General features: G+C 34.7%; 1 protein-coding gene, 2 long non-coding RNA genes and 1 pseudogene across 3 annotated transcripts; all 4 read left to right on the plus strand.

Annotated features, from left to right (window-relative positions):
• On the plus strand, positions 2,782-4,438 carry LOC104767906 (annotated as a pseudogene).
• On the plus strand, positions 14,155-14,693 carry LOC104766549. Its single transcript, XR_764056.2, has 2 exons — positions 14,155-14,299; positions 14,629-14,693. It is a non-coding gene; the product is annotated as an uncharacterized LOC104766549 (long non-coding RNA).
• Positions 16,482-18,381, plus strand: LOC104766550. Its single transcript, XR_764057.2, has 2 exons — positions 16,482-16,793; positions 17,168-18,381. It is a non-coding gene; the product is annotated as an uncharacterized LOC104766550 (long non-coding RNA).
• Positions 21,533-22,585, plus strand: LOC104766551 (glycine-rich protein 3-like). Its single transcript, XM_010490463.2, has 2 exons — positions 21,533-21,674; positions 22,069-22,585. Exons 1-2 carry the CDS (start codon positions 21,587-21,589, stop codon positions 22,356-22,358), a joined length of 378 nt encoding a protein of 125 aa, XP_010488765.1. The 5' UTR covers positions 21,533-21,586; the 3' UTR covers positions 22,359-22,585.

The following is a 24,065-nucleotide window of genomic DNA, read 5'->3' on the forward strand; positions in this document are numbered from 1 at the left end:
AGACCAGTGCAACATCCATCAACTCCAACATTAATGGCTGCAAAACAAGAACAAAACTATGGACTCCAGATAAAACAGCAAAAGTCTTGAACAAAAAGAAAGCAATCAATGCTCAGTTTCGTGGAAGAGCCATATAAGCAAAAAGCGTAAAGATGAGAGTGAGTGTGTACCTTTGCAGACTGCCCTGCATCTGCAAATGATCCTTTAAAGCCTTTCTTCTTGAACAATCCTGAACCTGAACACCCCAAATCCAACATATCTCTATCTCGTGAGATAATTATTTGTAACAATTCAATCATCATAATACTTCAAAAGCTTACAGAAACCACTCTTATCACATTTGACACTCTTCAACAAAAAGTAAACTAACTTAATTGTAAAAACAAAATCAAACTTGAGGAATATATATAATCCTCTAAGATTGTTACAGTAATTCTAAAACACTTACTGATTGCTCAAAACCTAATCCAGGAATATTGAAATCAAATCACATAAAGAAACTCAATCTTTTTTCCCAATAATTCTGAATTCACTATCATCAGGGAGTAAACGCAAACAGCAGAGTAAATAAAAAAACAGGCATAGAGGAGGAGATGAAAGAAGAAGAGCACCGTATCCAAAAAAGCTGATTCTCTTATATCTCCAAACTAATTAAATCAACCAAAAATCCAAATTTTAGATCTTTATCTCTAAAAAGGCTCTTGGTCTTGTAGTTCTGCCTGCACACAAAGTTTGGCAAGAGAGAGAGACTAAGATATCACAAATCGATTTTATAGTTAGGGTTTATGACAGTAAAGTCTCAATTAGCCACCGTCGCTGGAACACCAATACGGTGATAGTGTCAGAATTAGCCAAACACCATTGTTCTCAAAGAGATAGAAACAAAGCTAAAAGCTTTCACCTTTCACACACAATTAAAGCGACCTAGAAGGCAACAATTTAAGACAAAGACTTAACGAGAGAGAAGAACACCAACATGTTAAGAGACCCACAAATCTGAATCCACCAAAAATTAAAAAAAAATATTCAACAAAGCTGAAAGATGTGACGCCATATCTGGGACAATTGTAGAGATCTTAGTAATCTCTACCAACTACCTCAAGTGCAGATCTGTGGCTGGTCTCGTCTTGTTGTCGGTGCCTCGAGGGTAACACAAAAGGGCAAAAAGCGACAATATTGTAAATCAAATCTAGGGTTTAGTGTAATCATCGCGAAGATTTTGAAGAGGAAAAAAAAAATCTGAATCTGAAGATAGCGAAGAGGTATTGGAGGAGAGGAGAAGAACTGAAGAACGATAGAAAACAAATGAGAGAAATTAGGTTTTAATTGGTAATAACTAATAAGTGATTTTTTTTCTTCTAGGTTTTAAGTGTTTTGGCGGTACAAAGTGAATTATTTTGGCTAAGTATTGGCGGATAAAACAATTTTAGATTCCCACCTAGAGATTTTCTATCTTAGCGTTTAGTAAACGCTATAGTATAATAACCAATATTATAAACAATCTTTAATAGCAGTTGAGGAAATCGAACTATTATCATGTGCTATCAACAAGCATTCATAGCATCAGATAGATATTCGTACCATGAGAAAAAGAATGATGAAGGAAAACGCCTATTTGGTAAAAGCAATCGTCGCCTGCAGAACCCAGATTTTTGACCCGGTTTGCAAACCCACGATCGTGAACCGGAGGTGATGATCACGACAAATGGTGAACCGGAGGTCACAATCAATTCATATATCGTCGTCGATATTCATTAGTGACAAATAATCGTCGTCGTCCGACGACAAAGAGACAGAGAGTCGATGGAACAAAAAGACGCGAACCAAACTTTTTCCCCCTACTAATACATTTTTTTATAACCAACATCCATTTGACACGTAAGTGTGTCTAACGAATTCTAAGACATCCAAAGTTGGAACCGGGTTTATGCTTTTATTGATTTGTTGATTATTTATGTGGACACTTTAAACATAGACCACCTCATAAACACCCCATTGGAGGTGGTCTTAGTCACTCATGGATGAATAAAGAATATGTTCGCATGAGCCTCCCTCAGGATCTCCTGCCTCAACTCTTCATCCTTGCGCACACAAATCCGACCATTCACAAGTATGGTACCATTGACAGAGACCTCATACTCCGAACCAACAACTCTAGAGACATTCACCAGGACCACATCCTTCTCCTGAGCCAACTGTACCCTGCTCAGAAGATTTACTCTATCAGCCACCTCCAAAACCGATGGTTCCCGAGAAATAGCACACAACCTCAATGCACTAATCTCTCCTACCAAAGTCTCTATACCTTGCTGCTGCCCACTTTCGACTCAGAGCGTCAGCAACAAGGTTAGCCTTACCAGGGTGGTAGGCTATATCCAGATCATAATCCGTCACTAGCTCCATCCATCGCCTCTGCCTCAAATTCAGCTCAGGATGAGTGAATATATACTTCATGTTTTTATGATCTGTAAACACCTGTACCTTCGCACCATACAGATAAGATCTCCAAATCTTTATTATATATTTCCTAAACTCAATTCTATATAGATTTTGTTTAATATATTTTCAAAATGAATTAATGAAAAATACACTTTTAAATGCTTTGTTAGATTTTAAATCTATAAAAACCGATTTAAAGTGCAGTATCCATGTTAATAAATAAGGTTGTAATATATGTTTTAAGTTGAAAAATAATAAAACTAATAATCTTATTGTTCAGTAAATAATACTATTGTCTATGCTACTTAAATATCATAGTGGTTATTAAAACACTCATATATCATGGAGTCTCCATATATTCATTACATTATACATGTTAGTTAATTATATAACAATTGAACATTTTCATTATGTTTCATATCATCTTTATTTTATTTCCCTAACTAATATATATATATATGTATATTTATATGTTTTAAAGAATTCTTATTAACAATAAAATTATCAATACCTTATTAAATTTATAGTAACCGATGACTTTCATTATATGTATATATATCGTCTAAGCGTCGAAGAAACGCAAATCCTTCCAGACAAACAAGTTCAAATCAGCCAACCGAAAATTCAACTCCTCCAACGGAAACAACAGTATGGGTAAATTTTCTTTAGCTTGTTTCTTTAAAAATTTAAAATAATAATTATATTTGATATAATATGTGACATTGTATTTGCGGAATTTGTAGAGCAAAGAAAAGTATAAATGGTCGTACATTCAGGAAAAAACATTAATTCAATTGTTCGACGAAGCAATTCTAATAAATAATTATACTCTTAAGAGTCCTACTGCTATCGGTAGAGAGTATATGGTAGAAAAATTTAACCAAGCATTCAACATGAATATAATTTATGGATTCTTCAAAAACAAACTTGATGAATTCAAAAAACGTTACAAGAAGTGGAAGGTTCTTACACATAAAACCGGAATCACGGTTGATCATGATACATCCATGATATATACATCTGACTCATGGTGGAAGGATCAAGGGTTTGTAAGTATAAATAATTCTTCTAATCATCAATATATGTTTTAAATTTTGGTATCACGAATCTAAATAATTGAAATTTATAGGGATACAAAGTAACAAAAAGCTTGAACCGAAAACCACGTCAATTTTGGGATGCGATGCAACGATGTTTCATGTTACATGATGTTCAATCAAAATCTCAACACTCTGCTCGAGAAAGAAGAGAACAGTTGATGAACGAGCATGCAAATGATGAAGAGGATCATGATGATTCAGACAGCGATAGTGGTGACATTCCACCACAAATTACTGTGACTCAAGACGAATAAGAAGAAGTGTATCATGTTACCATTGATGATGATGACACGAACCAAAATTCTGCTCGTAGAGGCCAACAACGAGGGAGCCTTTGCAGTCAACTACTAGACGTGGGAGTAATTCACAAAGATCTGGAGGAAGCTCACGAGTTTCTACAGACAGTGGTTCACGAGAAACTCGTAGGTGACAATCTTTTAAGACAACAATACAAGACACCATTGCTGGCTATAGAGAATTCCAACGACAAAGCTTTCAACAACTTCGTCTTGGTGGTTTTGACCAAGATGATTACCAAGAATTTAAAAAGGCAGAAGCTATATTTATTGATCTTGACCTTCCCAAACATACTAAGATTATATTGGGCCTGCATTAATGAACTTAAGGAGCTAGTACTTTGACGTAAATATTTCATTGACATAGCCTTAAGCACCGACGAAGATAAGCTACAATTGTTTGAAGCGATGACTATTGTTTCGCGGAACAACCAAGATGTACCAAAACAGTTAGGTGTAGGACATTCATTTGGGAGTCTACATTCAGGAGGTTTATCATCCAACATTACATCTTTTGTGGGTAATAATTTAGGAGCGCAAAATTCACCTGGTTTTTGGGGACCTAATTATCAACAATGGGGAACACCACCAAATGTTTCATAGTAGGGCACACCGCAAAATGCTCCACAGTGGGGAACACCGCAAAATGCTCCACAGTTACGCACACCGCCAAATGCTCCACAGTGGGGCACAATGCCAAATGCTCCACAGTGGGGCACACCGCCAAACATTCAACCATGGCAACAATCACAAAAATTTCAACAAGGCGGATCATCAGGAACGACTCCGGTAAATGTTCAGTAGGAATTTTCACTTGGTGACCAAGATGAAAATATGAGGAATACTCAACAAGAAACTTCACCTATCATTCAACAAACATCATCATATGGTCTCGGTTTCACAAACTATTTTGAAAGTGGACAAATGCCACAAACACCTAGACCAGGAGGTCTTTTCAATAATTGGGGAACTTCTCAAGGACCAAATGAAAGTAATCAAAGTGATGTAGGAGATGGAGATTAATTTGTCGTAATTTCGTTATCTCAAATTATTTTTTTAGTATCATTTATGTTAAAATTTTATTTTAAATTTAATGTAATTTGTTCTTTTAAAATAATATATGTTTAATGACATGTAGTTTGTAATGAATTTTAGACATTTCGTATATGTCAATTGCGATCACAAGGCCTCAACAATCTCAATTATAAAGAGAGAATTGAACAGTGGAATTCAGAAAATGAACAATTTGAAGAATTAGTAATTCAACCAGCTTTGACTTATTATGATCGATATTTTCAAAAGGCACCAGCGCAAACCAATGGAGGTATGGGATGGAGGAATATTTGGCGTCGAATACAACAAGATGATGTTGCTTGTCTTCACCTATGAATATCACTTCCATGTTTCACGGCATTGTGTAATATGTTGCAAACAAAATATGGTCTACAACCAACATTGAATATAGGGATTGAAGAGAGTGTGGCTATGTTTCTACGGATATGTGGGCACAATGAAGTTCAAAGGGATGTTAGTTTTAAGATTTGGCCGAAATCAAGAGACTGTACAAAGACAATTGAGGGAAATTCTTAAGGCAACAGAGTTATTGGCATGTGATTATATTAGAACTCCAACAAGACAAGAGCTTTATCGCATTCATGAAATACTTCAAGTAGACTGGAGATATTGGCCATATTTTAGTGGATTCGTTGGAGCTATGAATGGGACTCATGTGTGCGTCAAAGTAAAGCCTAAGTTGCAAGGAATGTATTGGAATTGACACGATAATGCATCATTGAACATCATGGAAATATGTGATTTAAATATGTTATTCACATATATTTGGAATGGATCAGCAGGTTCATGCCACGATAAAACTATTATCCAAATGGCCCAACAAAGTGATTTTGGATTTCCTTTGCCTCCATTAAAAAAATATTATCTCGTTGGTTCTGGATATCCAAATAAACAAGGATTTCTCGCTCCTTATAGATCATCACGAAATAGTGTGGTGAGATATCATATGTCTCAATTCTATTCTGGTCCCCCTTCTAGGAATAAACATGAATTGTTCAACTAATGTCATGCATCTTTACGGTCTGTTATCGAGAGAACTTTTGGAGTTTGGAAGAAAAAGTGGAGGATTCTTTCTGATTTTCCAAGATATAACGTTAAAAAAAAAACTGGTTATGGCTACAGTAGGATTACATAATTTCATCAGAATTTCAAATTTTTCTGATGCAGATTTCACAGACGTAATGAGTGAGACAAATATAAACAACATAAATTTTGGGCATGATATAGATGATATGGATGCAGCAGAGATAGCAGATGGAGAACATATGACACAAATAAGAGACAATATTTCAAATATGTTATGGGAAAATGAAAGTACTCGATAATCAATCTTTTAATGTGTTGTACGTTTTATGATTGAAATCTTGAATCGATATGAGAAATTTTATATGTTAAAAATTTGAACTTTTCTTTTTGAACTATTTAGATATTTAAGCTTCAAATATATATAATAATATTTATTTATTAATATATATATACTATAAAATTAGTAAAATAATATAAAATCTGCACTTTAAACAGTTTTTTCACCAATCAAACATAATTTTGTTCCGCTTATTATGCATAAACTGCAGTTGTCCTGCAAATATTTTTTCCTTGCAAATACCGCAGTTGAACCGTACCACACTGTAAAACCGCTTGTCCCGCACGGTCAATTACGATGTCACCATTCGGACCCTTAATCTCACTGAAATGGAGAAGAACGTAGCACATCTTGCTGTCATTCAAAATATGGCTGCCTTGGATCCTTATGTAGAGTAAATTCTGTTTATTTGATATATGTTTTTGTCATTTGCATTGTACATATATCAAGCTGATTATTTCATTTTGCATTTCTGTTTTGCAAGTGCACCTGCAACATCTACAAGATATAAATCAATGTGGTTCAAAATACTTAGCATGCATACATGATGCATCAATGTTATGGACTATGCATGCTAAGTATTTTGCATCTTGGTTAAAAGAACATGCAAGTAATTTCCAAAATCTTATGTATTGATGAGTGTGGTTTAGCTGTCTATATGACTGACTCTTATTGTTTCTTAATTTGGTAGATACATATGGCTTCAAATAATCATAAATATATAACTAAATGGCTGGCATATGGTCCAAGGTGTACTGCAAGGTCTGACATTGGTTATATAGTGAATGGGCAACGTTTTCACACAAGCTCACTTCAAAGACAAAATCAGAATAATGGGTTTTATTATGAGGCAACGACTATGTGTAGGTCTAGTGCTAAAATACTTCCCAAGTAGTTGATCTGGCATCCTACTATGGGAGAGTAATTGACATAATATTTGTGGATTATAATGTGTTCTATGTTCCTATATTCCGGTGTCAATGGGCAGTAGAGGTAACAGAGTTAAGATTGAAGATGAGTTCACACTTGTTAACTTGAATCAAATTCAAGTAAGCTTTTGAGGGATCTATATATACTAGCTTCTCAGGCAAAGCAAAAATGATGGTACACCAGTTAATACGAATGCCGCAGAAAAGATTGGAAGTTCCAAATATGTGGCTGAATGATTTTGTTTCCTCGCATTGTCTGACACTGTATTTTGTCTTACTCAGAAAAAGGCAGCTGAGCTGGTTGGAATTGATGGTTCAACAAGTACAACAAATCCAGATGTAGATCATCTCTCCCAGCTTTTGGGACCTAGCAATCCTGGTATGCTGAGGGCAATGGGTAGAGGCATAAGTAAGATCAAATTAGCTTGTTACCAAATTAAGAACAAATGTATGGCTGACATGCAAGAGAAGCAAGTTCAGTTAGTAAAGTAGGTCAATTAGTTGCAAAATAAAATTATGGATTTAAATAAGCAGGTTAGTTACTTTGACAATTCTCAAAGTATTCATTAACCAGTTAAGTTATTAAATGGAATTTGAAATTGCCTTCTTAAATGATTTTAAATTACAGGGACTAGAGCCTGAAATTGGTGAAAACTCAGCTCCAAGAGTAAGTGATTCCTTATTCTTATTAAATATGATCAGTTATTCTTTATTCTTATTTAAATTTCTAACTTATGTTTATTTTCTACTTCACAATTTGTAGAGTGTAAACAAAAAATCACATCGTAGGTGTGTGTTGGTTGATTGGTCTGATACTAATGAAAACATTGCGGAGGGGCGTATTCTTTCTTCTGATCCTCATGACATAGTGAATGACTCTCGTCTAGGCCCTATGGATCTGAAAGTGTTGATTGAATCTGCTACGAAACCAGATGTATTCCTCTGGAGACCTGCAACTAAAATGTTTACTATTGAGGAAGCTGTTGGACAGATGATTGCATGCCGTGTAGCAAAATGTGTTCTTTTGAATAAAGAGGTCAAAATAGAAGACATTGCACCTAGGGTAAAATTTATTGTCTTTTACTATAAATTTGTCAGTATCATGATAAATATTCTTATTAGAATTGTGTTTTTGTGAATGTGTATAACAGGGCCTAAATGGAAGTTCCCTGAACAAATATCAACTACTGGATTTGTCTACGGATGAAGTGATTGTTGCTGAGGGTCGTTGGCACACAGAAGAACCATCTGCATTAGTTAATGGTCTTCCTATTGGGCCAAAAGCTATTAAAGTATTCGTGGATTCAGTATGTCAACCTGACACGTTTATATGGAGGCCTAAAATGGACACGGCATACCTGGAGGACTGTTTGATGACTTGTGTAGCATGGCCTGCCCATAAAGTTTTTCGTTAGAATGATCAAAGTTCTCCTATACAGAATTCTGCATCAACTAATATACCATCAGGTTCTACATCAGCAGCAGGGGCAAAATCTGCAGCAACATGTTCTAAATCACCTATTGAGGATGCAATAGGTCCAAGCTCTCCAATTAAGAAAACTCTACCGCATTCGCAGTCTCTTTGCCAGGAATCTCAGGTAAATATTTTGGATATGTTATGAAGTTGTTTCTGTCAAGTCATATGATAGTTGGTTGGTTTATATTGTAAACATTGCAGCGTATCAATGAAGTTGTCTCAAAGGAAAATAAGAAGTGCAGATTGATGGATATTACCGGACAGAAGCTAGTTGTTGTTGAAGGACGATGGACAACAAACGATCCAGACCAAAAGGGTCACTTTGTTTGTTTGGGTTCTAATGCAGTTAAAGTGTGGGTAGATATTGTCAAGGTAAGCGATGCAGCAGTTTGGAGGCCATCAGAAGAAAAGATGCCCTTCGCACAATCATTGCATGGCCAGAGGACAAAGTGATTATGTCTTAAATTAACCATGAGGTTTATTGTCTCCTACTTCAAACTTACATTCTTTCGTATGGATTTGCTTTTTATCTTCAGACTTGTCTTCTTTCTTATGGGTTTAAAACTTGTCTCCAGACTTCTCTTCTTTCTTATGGATTTAAAACTTGTCTTCAGGCTTGTCTTATGTATTATGTATTATGTTGGATTGTGCATTATCAAATGGTGAATTAGGGGATTTAATAATACAAGATTCGGGTCAATTTCAAGATAATAAGAAACCAGTGTCCTGAAAACATTTATAATCGCATCTAAAATCCTGTTATATTAGAATCATTCATCTATTGTAGCAGTCATAATGAGTGATCACATAATTGGAAAAAAAAGCCGCTATAACATAATATATTATAGCATAAACATATTGCTAACAAAAACTAAATTAAATCGTTTAACTAACGCTATGGTAGAATCACCTAACATAGCGTGTATAATGACTTATAACATTATTTTAAAAAATTAGAAAAACGGGATAACAGAGCATTTCTCTACTGCTATGGTATAAGACTATACCATAGCATACGAATTCTGTGCTATCATATGTGTTGTACCTACAATAGCAATGGCCTGACATAGCGTTTGTGAAAAAGCTATGAATTACATATTATAGCATTTCTCTAATGCTAACAATGTACATATTTCTTGTAGTGAATAATAGAGAGAAACATCAAAACCGGTCGACCAGAGAAAAGAAACCAATCAATACATAGAGACATCCTAATCGGCTAGACAAAGCAACAGCGAGAATAGACAAAGACATCCTAATCGGCTACAAAATTGTAATAATTTAGAGATTTTAGAAAATTAGTTGTAGATTCATGAACAGAAAGATGAGAGTGGCTTGACAAATAAGTATAAGTTTGAGTAAGAACAATTTCTGGACATAATTGAGATTACACAAGAAACTAGATTATAGTTTTCAATGTTGTTCGATTTCAACTGTCGAGAGAAGAAGACGATTTTTTTTTGGTCAAAAAGAAGAGGATTAAAACCAAGACCCTGATCTTAAACCATCAATTTTTAATCAAAAATTAATAGGCTTTAACGTCCAATATAATTTAAATTAATTAATAACCCATTTAAAAAATAATTAATTGACTGTAAAGTCTAATTCGATTTAAATCAATTAAATACCCGTTAAAAAAAATTGTAAACTGATTTTATTAATTGATTTTACATTAAATCGGTCGGTTGACCACTACTTAAGGATTAGGCGCCTGATTAATCGGCTAGTTACCCGATTTTTAAAACTGAGGTCCATACTCTGGATAGTAAATAAAACTACAATCACTTGAGAAAAAAGATGATAGCTATCTTTCTCTTACGAGTCAGCATCGTTCAGCCGTAGTTATTGACCTATCGTTTTTGAAAATTTTGGCTCGAAAACTGACAATCAATTGACGTGAGATTAATTCTAACACTTGTATGGTCTACGTTTCAGGAGATCTTAGATGAGTCTATTAATCACACATAGCCATGAGGCACCTCACCATTAGGCATTAATTAAATGTTAATGAACATTTCCATTTCTAATCACATCATCCCAACCTGAACACACCCGAGACTCCTCATGCATTATCTACCATTGACAAATCTGTCCTTTATCACAACAATACAAATAATGTAATCTGTTATCTAAACGGTTTTCTACAGAAGTATAGTTTTTTTCTAAAAGAATCTTTGAGATGACCACTTTTGAAATATGGTAACAGAAGAAGAAAATTTATAATTCTGTAGTAGATTTTTTAACCCCTATAGATCTTCTTTACCTTTCTTTCACCTTTATTGACATAAAATATGAGAAATTTCTACATAATGTTTGTAATACGGGGCCACTCATATTTGTCTCTTTCTTCACTAGCGAAACAAATACTGTCATTTCTTCTCTTCTCTCTCTTTTTCTGTTTCTTTGTACTACATATATCCTCTAAATGAGTTAATTTGGACGGTGGCATATAGTGATTTTTTTTCTTCTTTTCTTTTTGGCAAATAAAAATTTTACGGTAAGTAAAACTTTCTAGTTGTTATGTCACTGTTAACGTAACAATCGCGCATTAAAGAAGGGTTAATGAAAGGGAATTTCAAAAAGTATTTTCCGAACAGTTCAAATCGTGGTTCTTGAAATAACAGTTTAATGCGCGATTGTTACGTTAACAGTGACATAACAACTAGAAAGTTTTACTTAACGTAACCGTAAAATCGTGGTTCTTGAAATAACAGTTTAAACAGTTTAATACGAAGAACAGCCAAAATAACCGTAAAATCGAACATCAAATAGTGGAATGACGGGAAAAAAATATATAAATGTACGCATAAATTCTGCATGGTAAATCGGAAACTAATAAGAAATGAAAAATCTCTTTCTTAATTTATTTAGCAAATCTTAATGATTACAAAAACTTTTTAACTAGCTTAGGAACAAATTCGAGTTTTCTCTGAGATTAATCAAGCCTAGTGTTCTTCCTGTGAAATTGTGGATCATTTTTTTGTCAAAGATTTTCTAATTTATGTGAAGTCGTAGTATGTTCTTAACTTGGCTTGCTTCATTTTCTTGAGTGATTTTTTTTTTTTTTTTGCCTTTTTTGGATTTTAAGTTTATCCTTTTTAGATTTAAATTTATCTTTCTTTTTCTTCTTGTAGGATGATGATGAGCTGATTAGGCTGATCTCCCCAATTATTCCATTTTCTTATATGTATTTCTGGTTTAGGTTGAATTAACTAAACTCGATCTTTCTCCTACACAACAAAATAAACTGATCAAATATAAAAGATAACAGTGAATAATGAATATATAATGAGTGAAATTCAACAATGTAACAGAGCAAAATGCATTTGGTACCATGTAATCAATCGAGCCGAAGATATGAAGAAGAAGATAGTCAAAATTTTCTCTATTGCTGATCGAATACTAAACATCCATCATATGCTACAAGAAACTCCCTACGCGCCAAGGAGTTGTTACGTGGTTTTAATTAGTGGTTAACATTGAACTAATAGTGCACATATTTGAGTGAAGTACAAATCATTTTATGATTATTTGGAAAAAAATGACACCGTATGATTTAAAACCACGTTGCTCAGGTTAAAAAGTTGCCGAAAGTCTTTTCGCCCGGTTTCTAACTCTTGTTTATGATTCATATGGATATGAGCTTACCATATTACCAGTCTCAAACTTTTAAAAATGTACATTGGATGACCCTAGATCTCTCTATGCAATCTGCTATGTTTTGTGGGACATGTATTAATGATAGTTCGGAGCTACTAAAAGTGATGAAAAGTTTTACGAAATTTAAAGAACAAGAGGCATAGCATAATTGGAAAAATAATTTTATACCAGAATTGTCCTAAAAATTTATAAAATAATTGTTTTAACTAATTACTGTGATATAAAAAGTTATACAATCATAGTTAAAACTAATAAAATAAATGAATTCTATGCTAAAAAATTTCAACATCATTCAAATTAAGATTGTGCACCATATAAATATATTTAACAGAAAAAATCTAAGGTTCTTGAAGTGTAATAGTTACTGAAAAATATATGTATATTACAGTATAAAAACAGATCAAACATTTGTAACAAGTTATAGACATACTAAAAGGATACAAAAAACAGTAAATACCAAAATTAATTATACGGTAAAATTATTTTATAAAATTAATATATAACATATTTATTGATTTATGCATATATAATAAAATAGTAAAATAAAAAATACTAAAATATGAGTAAATGCGGTACTTTTTAAAAATCAAATTTCAAATTCTGGGTGCCTTTTTCCAATCATACTTAGTATATTAGAACAAAAAAATAAAAAAATAATAATAAAATGATGCGATGCAATTAAGGATTTTCTATGTTTATTACAGTTATAAGTGAAAATGTGTATAGATGGGAGGACCCCACCTTCCAATCTATTTTTAAAATTAAGAAAAATGGTTAAAACATCTCCATTGGTGATAAAAGTGCAGTGTTTTTAGTTAGATTAAAAATTTTAAAATGTCGGACACTAATAGAAAAATGATATGTAAGATAGAAAATTTCTAAAGAAATGTCTTTAGTATCTTCTCCAAAATGCTCTTCTCTCACTCTGCGAAAGTGTCTTAAATTTATATTAAAAGATTATTAAAGATATTCAGTGTATATAACCAATGGAGTAGTCTAATAGTACTTGAAATATAAAAAAATATGGAACAAAGTATTACGAATTTACGATAGCTGTGTGAGATACCGTGTTAAAAAAAAATAGTTAAGAAATTGACGTCCAAATAAATTGTACCTAGCAAGGATGGCAACTACATGTCTATACTCAATAACTTTGATAAGACTCATCTCCTCTACGGATGTATGAAGCCTACTTTACGTTTAGGTACCTCGCTCGGATTAGTTGGATAGATAGTTTGATAACAATCAGGCGCCTGCATTAACTATAGGTATAGCCAAGCAAATTTCCCAATAAAGTCTCCATTATTTGTCATGATGAATATATAGCCAAGCAAAATTATTGAGACTTTTAGAGTAAGTCCTTCGTAGTTACTACGTATTGCTCCTCTATAGTCTACTTAACTCACTATAGTTACTCATTTTCACTGAATAGATTTGTCTGTCGGCAAAGGTTTGAAGGGATATATTTAACAAGTATCAATAGAGACAACACTGTGGACGACTTTTCTGCCCTCATGATAATAAATAATCCATTAATAAAGGAATTCTAAAAAAACTGCAAGGCTACATGTGTTATGTGTACGAACGAATGCGCTGTACTTAACAAGTTTGTAGAAATATCTAAAAGACTAGTGGAGTAAGCCGTTTACGGAGTTCCAAATTTATTCCAAGAACGGACCATAAAGGGACCCGACACATGAAACACGTATACATATTTTGATTCTTATCTCCTTAACACTTTGTTTTTATTGTAGCATTTATTTGACTTTTCTCATTCCCCCCCTTCTCCTTTTCTATAAATAGAGGGCATGCAGCGTAGCATTTTACTCATCACTTGGTTTAACATACTAAGAGAGTTATAAGAAGTTGAAAAGAAAAAATGGCTTCCAAGGCTTTGATTCTGTTTGGTCTCTTTGCAATTATTCTCGTTGTCTCCGAAGTGTCTGCGGCAACGCAGCCAGGTACGTAAATTCTTTTAACACATTTCAGTCTATACTTCTTCCTTTGGAAGCTATATAACCTAAAAAATAAAATAAAAAATATTATGTTTATGAGGCTAATAGAACTCTCTGTCTCATCTTATTATTTGTGCTTACTAGAATCACAACATACTTCACTTAATTATTTTGTGGGTTTCTGGTATATTTTATACAAATTTTATATAGAACGTATAGTCCGAATTTAAATGCATATTTGAAGAAGGAGCACTTCCGAATTAAAATGCATATTTGAAGTTAAACATAAAATGCACATTTGCACGTGCTAACCATTTTTGCTGAAACATTCCCAGAGAGTGAGGAAACTGTGCACCCTGATGGTTATGGTGGTGGCTACAACAGAGGAGGAGGAGGAGGATACAACAGAGGAGGAGGCGGAGGAGGATACAACAGAGGAGGAGGAGGAGGATACAACAGAGGAGGAGGAGGAGGATACAACAGAGGAGGAGGAGGAGGATACAACAGAGGAGGAGGAGGAGGATACAACAGAGGAGGAGGAGGAGGATACAACAGAGGAGGAGGAGGAGGATACAACAGAGGAGGAGGAGGAGGATACAACAGAGGAGGAGGAGGAGGATACAACAGAGGAGGAGGAGGAGGATACAACAGAGGAGGAGGAGGAGGATACAACAGAGGAGGAGGAGGAGGATACAACAGAGGAGGAGGAGGAGGATACAACAGAGGAGGAGGAGGAGGATACAACAGAGGAGGAGGAGGAGGATACAACAGAGGAGGAGGAGGAGGATACAACAGAGGAGGAGGAGGAGGATACAACAGAGGAGGAGGAGGAGGATACAACAGAGGAGGAGGAGGAGGATACAACAACGGAGGAGGAGGATACAACGGAGGAGGAGGATACAACAGAGGAGGAGGAGGAGGCCACGGAGGATACAACGGAGGAGGACACAACGGAGGAGGAGGAGGAGGAGGAGGCCACGGGGTCAACGGAGAAGGAAAAAACTAATATAATGACCAACATGCAGGAATGCATCTATAGATACGCTTATGTGTGTGTGTAACAATAAGTAAATCATGGCGAATGTGTAATGAAAAAGCTTAAGAATGTAATGTCTCTGTGTTTAAGTGTAACCTTCGCTATTTGCATAAATAAATCGTTTGAAGTTATTTCTTTCGTTTTTTGTGAAAGAGAGTTTTTGTTTAATAATTATTCATACTCTTAGGGTTGGAGACAAAAAAAGTAGATGGTAAACAAGGCTGGGGCTGGCCAATAAATTGCTTTTTTTAATGCGCAAGATCATAAATTCTAAGGTTTGATAACTGGTTGTAAGATATATTATATATATACTTAGAGAATACATAACTTATGTTCTTGCAGTAAAAAGTGTGAACCAATTTGCAAAACCAGCTTACTGAATTTGTGTATGAGATATTATTCTGCTTAGTACAAATATGCAAACAATCATAATTATAAGTATATATGTGTTTCACAATTATAACTATAGCTGCCAAAAAATATAATAATAAAATGATATATGCATACCAAATTAATGATGGCATGCAATATAATGTACTGTATTAACAGCACTATAATTTTTAATTTGAAAAAAATGTAGAGATACAGAATAAATTGTGATAAATATACTACTTATAAATTCAATATATAAAAAAACATATAATAAATAGTGTAATTTTTCAGCCACAAAATTTTATGAAATCATTGGATAATATAAATTCAATATACAAGTTCACTTGCACATTCCAACTTTAAGGGGTTCTATTTAGTAGATCGTATATATGGAAATCTTGGAATAGTAGCTACAAAAGTATTTCTTTGTTATTAAACATAGTCTCTTAGGCTTGAGTGTATATACTAGCCTCATGTAACACACAGTAAGAAAATCAGAGAATTCTAATCCTTATTGATTTTCTCCAACATATATTTTTAATTATGTTATGAATTCAACAGTTGACGAAAAAACAAATCGAGTGAAGTCAGTCCTTATAGTAGTTATATTGCTCCTTTATAATTTATGTTCGAAATCAGTGAACTGAACCGGTACAACACTAGTGGACGACATTTCTGTTCAAAAAGCAACAACAACAACAACAATATCTATGTGTGTGGATGCGCTGTGTTTGAGAAGTTGATAGAATATTTAGAAGACGGGGTTGCATTTATGGAGTTTTGAATTTTCTTAGAATGAATCCAACAACCAAAGCATAAGTGCCACGAGCCCACGACACAACCAACCCATACAAAAACTTTGACACTTCTCTTCTTATCACTTTGTTTTTATTGTGATAAAACACTGCCTTTGATCTCATTCCCTCCACCTCGATCGTTTTCTTTTAATAGAGGGAAACATTTGATCCAGTCCATAATCATAGAGTTATTAGGAAGTTAGAGAAATGCCTTCCGAGGCGTTGGTTCTGTTAAGACTCTTTGCAGTTCTTCTCGTCGTCACCGAAGTAGCTGCGGCATCCGGAAGGGAGTTGGGTATGTAAATTGTTTTGTTCCTCTTTTTATATTTCAGTCTACTTTTTACATTGCAAGCTACTTGGAAGAAGAGATATATGTTCGTGATGCAAATTTGAACTAACGTACAATTTGATAAATTTTTCTAACTTTTTATTTTTTCCTTTCAAAGTCTATATGATTTGTTCGACATGTTTAATCCTTACAATACGCATCTAGACCAAGTCAAACTATTTCGATGTTTTGTACGAATTATATAGTCGACGTAGACACCGTTTTTATAAATCTTTTAAGAAAAAAGTAGAGCTCCACATTTACATACATATGTTAAAAAGATTTTAAGAGAATGTTTTCTTAAATAACCGCCGAATTAAAATAGCGTGTTGTTTGGACAGGCACGGTCAAGCAAGAGGACGAAACAGTGCAACCTGATCAACAAAGCTACGGTGGAGGCTCTGTTCCCGGAAGAGGTTATGGAGGATGAGGAAACAACGGAGGAGGTTACAGTCGCCAGGGCTGCTGCTACAAAGGTTACCGTGGCTGCTTAAGGTGCTTTTCTTATGCTGGAGAAGCTGTTCAGACTCAGCCTGGTCACTAAATATACAATATATTAACCACCATGCGGTATGTGTTTGTATGGTTATAAACTTAATTAGAAATAAGACATCATGGTGTGTTTGTACATAAAAGGGGCAGGATAGATTTGGGAAGAGAAAATACTGGAATGAATTTTCATACAGTATTTATGTGTTTGAGTTGAGTTCTACTTAAAAAACATTATTTGGATAACGAGTTCGTCCTAGCCGCTTCTCTCTGGCACATTCCCCAAGGTTGCTCTCTCCGGCGGCGTCGATTCCGATCGGCGGCGCCGCTGGGACTTTGTTATGTTGTTCTCGTGTTCCCCTCTTCCACTTTTGCTTGTTATACATCTGGTTCTATGGTGAACGCTCTGAAGGTTCATCAAGTCTCTGTTCTGCAACTTCAGCCATGTTTCAGCTTCAATCACCACCTGTCCCATCGTCTCTTCTGGTGGTAGCTCTTTGCGAGGTGATTCTCCTGAGCTTCCAGCCGTTCAAAGTCAGATCTGAGACTTCACAACGCCCCTGTAACCTTGTCGCTCGTCCCTGCCATGCCTCCTTGAAGTCAATCTCATCATCTCTCTGCTCCTTGGATCTAGATCCCTCACCAATCGGTTTGCTGGGTTGCAGTCGGACAGGAGCTCTGTGTCGACGCTGGAGCTGTGCAGTCTCTTGACAAGGACCCGAAACCCATCCTTTGCACCACATGATTCCAGGTTTATTCCAAATCCTCCTCTGCTTTCCCGTAGCTTAATCTTGGTTCGATTCATGAAGTTAGTTGTTCGAAGACTGCAACTGGACCATAGTCGACCAGGGATGCTCTTTTGTTGCAAAGAGTATTTGAGAACCCTGCCCTTAGATTTGGATAGGGTCCCTACCTTTTCTTACCAGCTTTTGAGAAGGTCCGGCATTATGATTTTGGCCCTTTGGAGACATGGTTACCGGTACCTCTTGAATCTACCCTCTCTGTTTCAGCTGTTCTTTGAATTACCACAAACACTAGCATGCTACCTATGCTCTGAAATCAGAAACTATAGGAAGATCGGCATTATGATCTTCTCTCCAAGGAGAGAAGGTTACTGAAACCTTCCTACTCCTCTCCCCTTACCTTCCATGTGCCATGAACACTGTCAAATACAACTTAACAAAGTCCAGAAGTTTGCCCCCCTTGCCAATGTCTAGAGAGAATCGGCATTATGATCATTGCTCAAAGGAGTGTGGTTACTGAATCCTCTTCAAGCATGTCATTCCCAAACCTAACCCTCCAACCAATCTCCTTGCCACTGAGCAGATCAAGCCATCATGTCTCTCGGCTATGAAACCTCTTCAACGTCCCAATGTCATCTTGATAAGGACCATCTACCACATTGTCGCTATTTTCGCGAATGTGGCATCGGATCATCTTGAGTTAGCTTGTGATTCGGTGCTCCTATGCTCAAGTCTCCAACATCTCTGGTTTATGATTGTCGATCTATCTATCTTTACTTATGCCGTTTCTATTTGTTATCAAGCTTTGCTTTGGAAACCTCTGAACCCTTGTCACTTCGCTACTATGTTTGGTTAAATGAAAGTAAGCTATGTTTTGTTAAAAAAAAAAAAGAAAGTTGAGTTCTACTTTGTTCCGTTTGCATAATAAAATCGTATGTAGCTAGTTAACGTTATCGGTTCGTTAACCATTATGTAACAGTGATATATGTTATTATTATCAATACTCTTAGGGTTGGAGAAAACAAAAAAAATAGACGTACAAAACACAACAGATCCAACAACAAATTCAATTGATGTGTATTTAGAGTTTTAGCCTAAAAGCATGATGAACGTTGAAAACTAAAAATATTAGGTGATGATGACTTTGACAAAGCAAAAAATTATAACAGAGTAAGATATCAAAATCCATCAACACCAAAATGAGAAGGTAAAGGTTTATTCTACTAGGGATTTTATCATTTATCAAGACAAAAGTCTCAACCATGTGAGAATATTAATTGGATGAAAACCAATAGGGTTTAACTAGATAGACACCGATTTACTAGGAGTGTTTTATTAGAACAACAAATTTCTATCTTATATAGTAGGGTTTATGGGAATAAGAGTATATATTTTCCTCATTCTCTTTAAAATTTTCTGGTTTGTACTCTATACATAAAAAAACCTTGAACGTTTAATAAAATTATCTAGTATTTTGATCAAAAGAATCGAAGTGTTCTCACAAACGAACAAAGCAAGAAATATATCGATTTTCGAAGTACCTAAAAACTATTCAGATAGGAGATCCTATCTAGAGTTATATCAAATAGGTATTAGAGATACTTTCTTTCTTGGTAACAAAAAGAAAAGCTAGATGGGATCTAAAAAGAATCAAGGGCAAAACCAAGGGGGCGGGGCAAAGTAGATGCTTATATAGTCCAAGTTCATTTCGGTAGGACGTGGCTCTCTAAAACCTAATGTGGTAGGTTCAAATCAATATGGTGGTGATCCTGAAGGCCACTTAATTAAGGTTCTATTTAAGTATAAGTAATTTGGGTAATTATGAATTTACCATGACATAATTTCTAATAACAGCAAAATGGTTATTTGAAAACTAAGAATAAAATTTCTTAAAAATTTCTTTAATGCATAAGGCAACATCACATCAGGGATCAAGTTTCGTTCCCTACGAATATAAGTATTTGGTTAATGGTACAAAAAAATTATGAACTCTTTATTAAACTGTATAAGAATGGTACAAACAAGTTAACCAGCCACAGAGAAGGAACTGTATACAATCGATACAACGAGTGAATTAATAGAAAGGTAATGAGAGATCTTATCCACGGCAGCATTCCTTTCGGGATTGACATGGCCTAAGAACGAGTTTGGGAGCTTCTACATCCAATGCCAAATATCGTGTAACAAGGTCCCCAATCGACATGGCTTAAACAATTAGGTTCTTTAATTATGTGAGAAGATCATTCTTTTCAAATTTTGAATAAAATTAATGTAATATTCTTGGGATATGTTAGTCTGTTTATGACTTTTATCTATTTTTTGTTAAGTTTCAAACTTGTGTTTTAGTATTAATGTAATCATTTTTAATTCTGAAAATATTGGAAAATACAATAGCTTTTGCTAAACCTTAGGACACGTAGTATTTTATTTATTTAATTTCGTAAAAACCTATATTTTGCATCCTTTGAAGAATATTTCAGCTACCTTTCCGTTACTAAACTTAGGCATAGTGAGTTATTTCCCAAAGAGTAAAACTCCACGATTATCTATATATCCCAAAATCAGCTCATCTGCCTTAGCTAAAATAGGCATAAGGGTCATTTAACCCCTATTAATTTGGTAGAATTCAATATATGTGTGGTATTTTAAGGATTATGTTGACCGCAAAGCTAACCAAAACACATAAGAAATACCGAGACGCTATTCTATTTGGATTCATGAATAGACTTAAGAACCAATAGTAATGATGTAAAATATCCATAGTTAAGTTAATCTATCAAAATTACTGTTTTTTTTATAGATATAATTATTTCTAAAATTTGATATTTCAATTTTTACGGTAAATAATTTGTTTTGACCCCGGTAACTAAATTCTATAGCTCAGCCACTGAATACATGCATGCATATACTCAACGACCTTTCACAATGCCCACATCATCTACAGATATATCAAGCCTTCTTTACGGTTAGGTGACTTCGAGAAATATGATCTCAATCGACCTAAGTTGAAACTTTTCACTTGCACCATTGTAAAGTCGGTCCTAAGTAGCCATTCTATGCTCCACTTACTAAGTATTAATGTATATAGGTTTAAAAATATGTCGACTAAGATTGGATATACGTATCAACAACAGTAGAAGACTTTTCTGTCCAAAGAAATAACAATGATGTTACAATAATCTAATAATGAAGTTCTTGTATGTCTTTATATGTGTGAATGCGCTGGGTTTAAGAAGTTTATCGATATATCCAAAACACTTGTGGGGTTGACATTTATGGAGTTTCAAAATTATCTACAACGAATCCAACATCTAACCATAAGGGGACCCGACGCAATTAACGAGCATACATACTTAGACTTTTCTACTGTGATCAAGTACTCCCTTCTTTTTTTGTTGGCTTACTGATTAGTTAGTTTGACTTTTCTCATATCCTCTCCTCGTTTCCTATAAATAGAAGCCATGCATGGTAACATTTTATCTATCACTTGTTTTTCCATACTAAGAGAGTTTTAAGCAGTTGAAGAAAATGGCTTCCAAGGCTTTGGTTCTGTTAGGTCTCTTTGCAGTTCTTCTTGTCGTCTCAGAAGTGGCCGCCGCAGCTGAGGCACAGTCCGGTACGTAAAATGATTATATATAGATTTAAGTCTATTTAATATCTTCCTTTGGAGGCTAATTGAACCCGAACTAACGTTACATTTGATGATGTGTCCTATGAATTTCCCGTTCGAAGTCCCGACTGTTAGCTTGAAGAACAGTCAATTATTTGGAGTCACTATAGCCAAAAAAAATACGATTTTTAATCCTCACTATATGTTTATCAGACCATCTGAAACTATATCTTCAACGTATGTTTAGTGCAAATTATATCTTAGAACGTATATAATATAAGTCGTTAAAAAAGGGAAACTAAAGATTCTTATTTGTAAACATATTTTAAAAAAGTTTTAAAGAGAAAAGCTAGTTTAACCGTGCACATGCTAGATTGAAATAATGTGTTGTTTTGGACAGGCACAGTGAAGAATGAGGAAATTGTGCAGCCTGATCAATATGGTGGAGGTTACAATAACGGAGGAGGCTACAATAATGGAGGAGGAGGTTACAAAAACGGAGGAGGAGGTTACAACAATGGAGGAGGAGGTTATAACAACGGAGGAGGAGGCTACAACAGAGGAGGAGGATACAACCGCGGAGGGGGTGGGGGTTACTGCCGCCACGGCTGCTGCTACAGAGGTTACCGTGGCTGCTCAAGGTGTTGCTCGTATGCTGGAGAAGCTGTTCAGACTCAGCCCGGTCACTAAAACAAAATCATCTATTCCCCACCATGCATAATTGCATTATGTGTGTATCACTTTGAAGTAAACCATGGTGCGTTTTTAATGAAGGGCCTCAAGTATTTGAGGCAAGATAGATTAAGACGATAACTATGGGAATAAAGTTTGACAATGTAATAATGCTTGTGTGTTTGACTTGTAATATGTGCTGTTTGCGTAATAAAAATCGTTAATCGTGTGTACTTTTATGTTAATCTCTTTCGGTTTTGTATAAGGCACTGTTACATATACGTTATGTTAGCGTTACTCACACTCTCAGGTTGGGAGACAATAATACTAGATATAAACTTTCTGTGGCCAAAGCAATTAATGTTCATAATGTAACTAGTTGTCCACTTGGCACCCGGCTCGCCGCAAACCCCACCAGCGACGTGTAGTTACATATTTATCTTATTAATTCGTATATCGATAGAGACTTTTCAAACATGAAAATATATATGTTTTTAGTTCTTATAATTATTAAAAAAAAAAGTTTAAGATTAGCTCACTACAAAATTCTTAAGTAATTCGAGAATTTAGTGATCCTAAACAAAATTTGTCTGTTTTGTTGGGTTTTCTCAGAAACTGAATAATTTGATTTAAAGAAGAATCTTGTGATTTCATAAGAAAAAAAAAAAAAAAAGAAGTGGTTAACACAAAATCTTGATTTAGCGTGGATAAAAAGGATATAGCGATATCTTTGAGAAAAAGGTGAAACCAACCCCACCTCCATAATATTTATTTATTTATTTTTTATTATTTTTTTTTTTTTACCACCTCCATAATTATGATGCACTAGTAATCAAATTACAAAGAACTAATGAAAATGGTTCGATAAAAAGATATTGATGATTTTGATATACATGCATGGTGCGCGTGCGCAACTAACTGATTCTAAATTCGTGAAATGAATTAAACATAGTTTGATAGTAATTACATGAACATGGACGTAAACATGAATGTATATGTATGAAAGAGATCCTTAAAACGTTTTAGGTAGAGTTTATATCAGTTTCTACGACCACGCGTACGTTCACGTTTACGATCAAGCTCACGTCAATGTCAATGCCTACATTCAGGCCACGAAATTGATCAAAATAATGTCATTTTCATTCCAGAAAACGTTGTTGAGCCTTCTCGACTTGATGAATTATCAATGGCTTCTTCTTTTTTTTTTTTTTTCCTTACAAAAGCACAACAAAATTTTTATGCTAATTGATAATACTGAAAAAGGTAAACTCTTGAAAAGTTTCAAATATGTGAAATTGAATGATGAAATTAACAAAATAATAATAACTAAAAAAACTAAAGAATATCATGACTTCTTTACATTCATATAGCTTAATAGCGTAATGATTGACATAACTACGCTTCAAGATTTTAAAAGGCATTTCGTCCAAGCTAGGAACTATTACGGATTAACATTTATATAGGAGTTAAAACTTAGAAGGGCTAAAATCAGAAATCGATAGACTTTATTTCTTGTAATTGCAATTTGTTAGTAAAAAACCACGTTAAAGAGAGATTAGTCCTTGTAACGTCCGGACAGTCACATTTTAGTGATTCAATGTCCATTCTCAATTTATGGGTCCACTTTTTTTAATGGGCCTCACTCTTCTTACTAGGTCCATGAGTCTATCCGTATCCACTACAAGAAAACATGTGTTTAACAACTACCACTTGTGGCTCTTTTTT

The sequence above is a fragment of the Camelina sativa genome, chromosome 19, assembly GCF_000633955.1.
Source record: "Camelina sativa cultivar DH55 chromosome 19, Cs, whole genome shotgun sequence".
NCBI classification, from domain to species: Eukaryota; Viridiplantae; Streptophyta; class Magnoliopsida; order Brassicales; family Brassicaceae; genus Camelina; species Camelina sativa.

Bases quoted from the DNA above. Each gene is read 5' to 3' on its own strand.
- LOC104766551 (XM_010490463.2), top strand. From the start codon at position 21,587: ATGGCTTCCAAGGCTTTGGTTCTGTTAGGTCTCTTTGCAGTTCTTCTT. The intron at 21,675-22,068 runs GTACGTAAAATG...TGTTTTGGACAG, and splicing joins CGCAGCTGAGGCACAGTCCG to GCACAGTGAAGAATGAGGAA.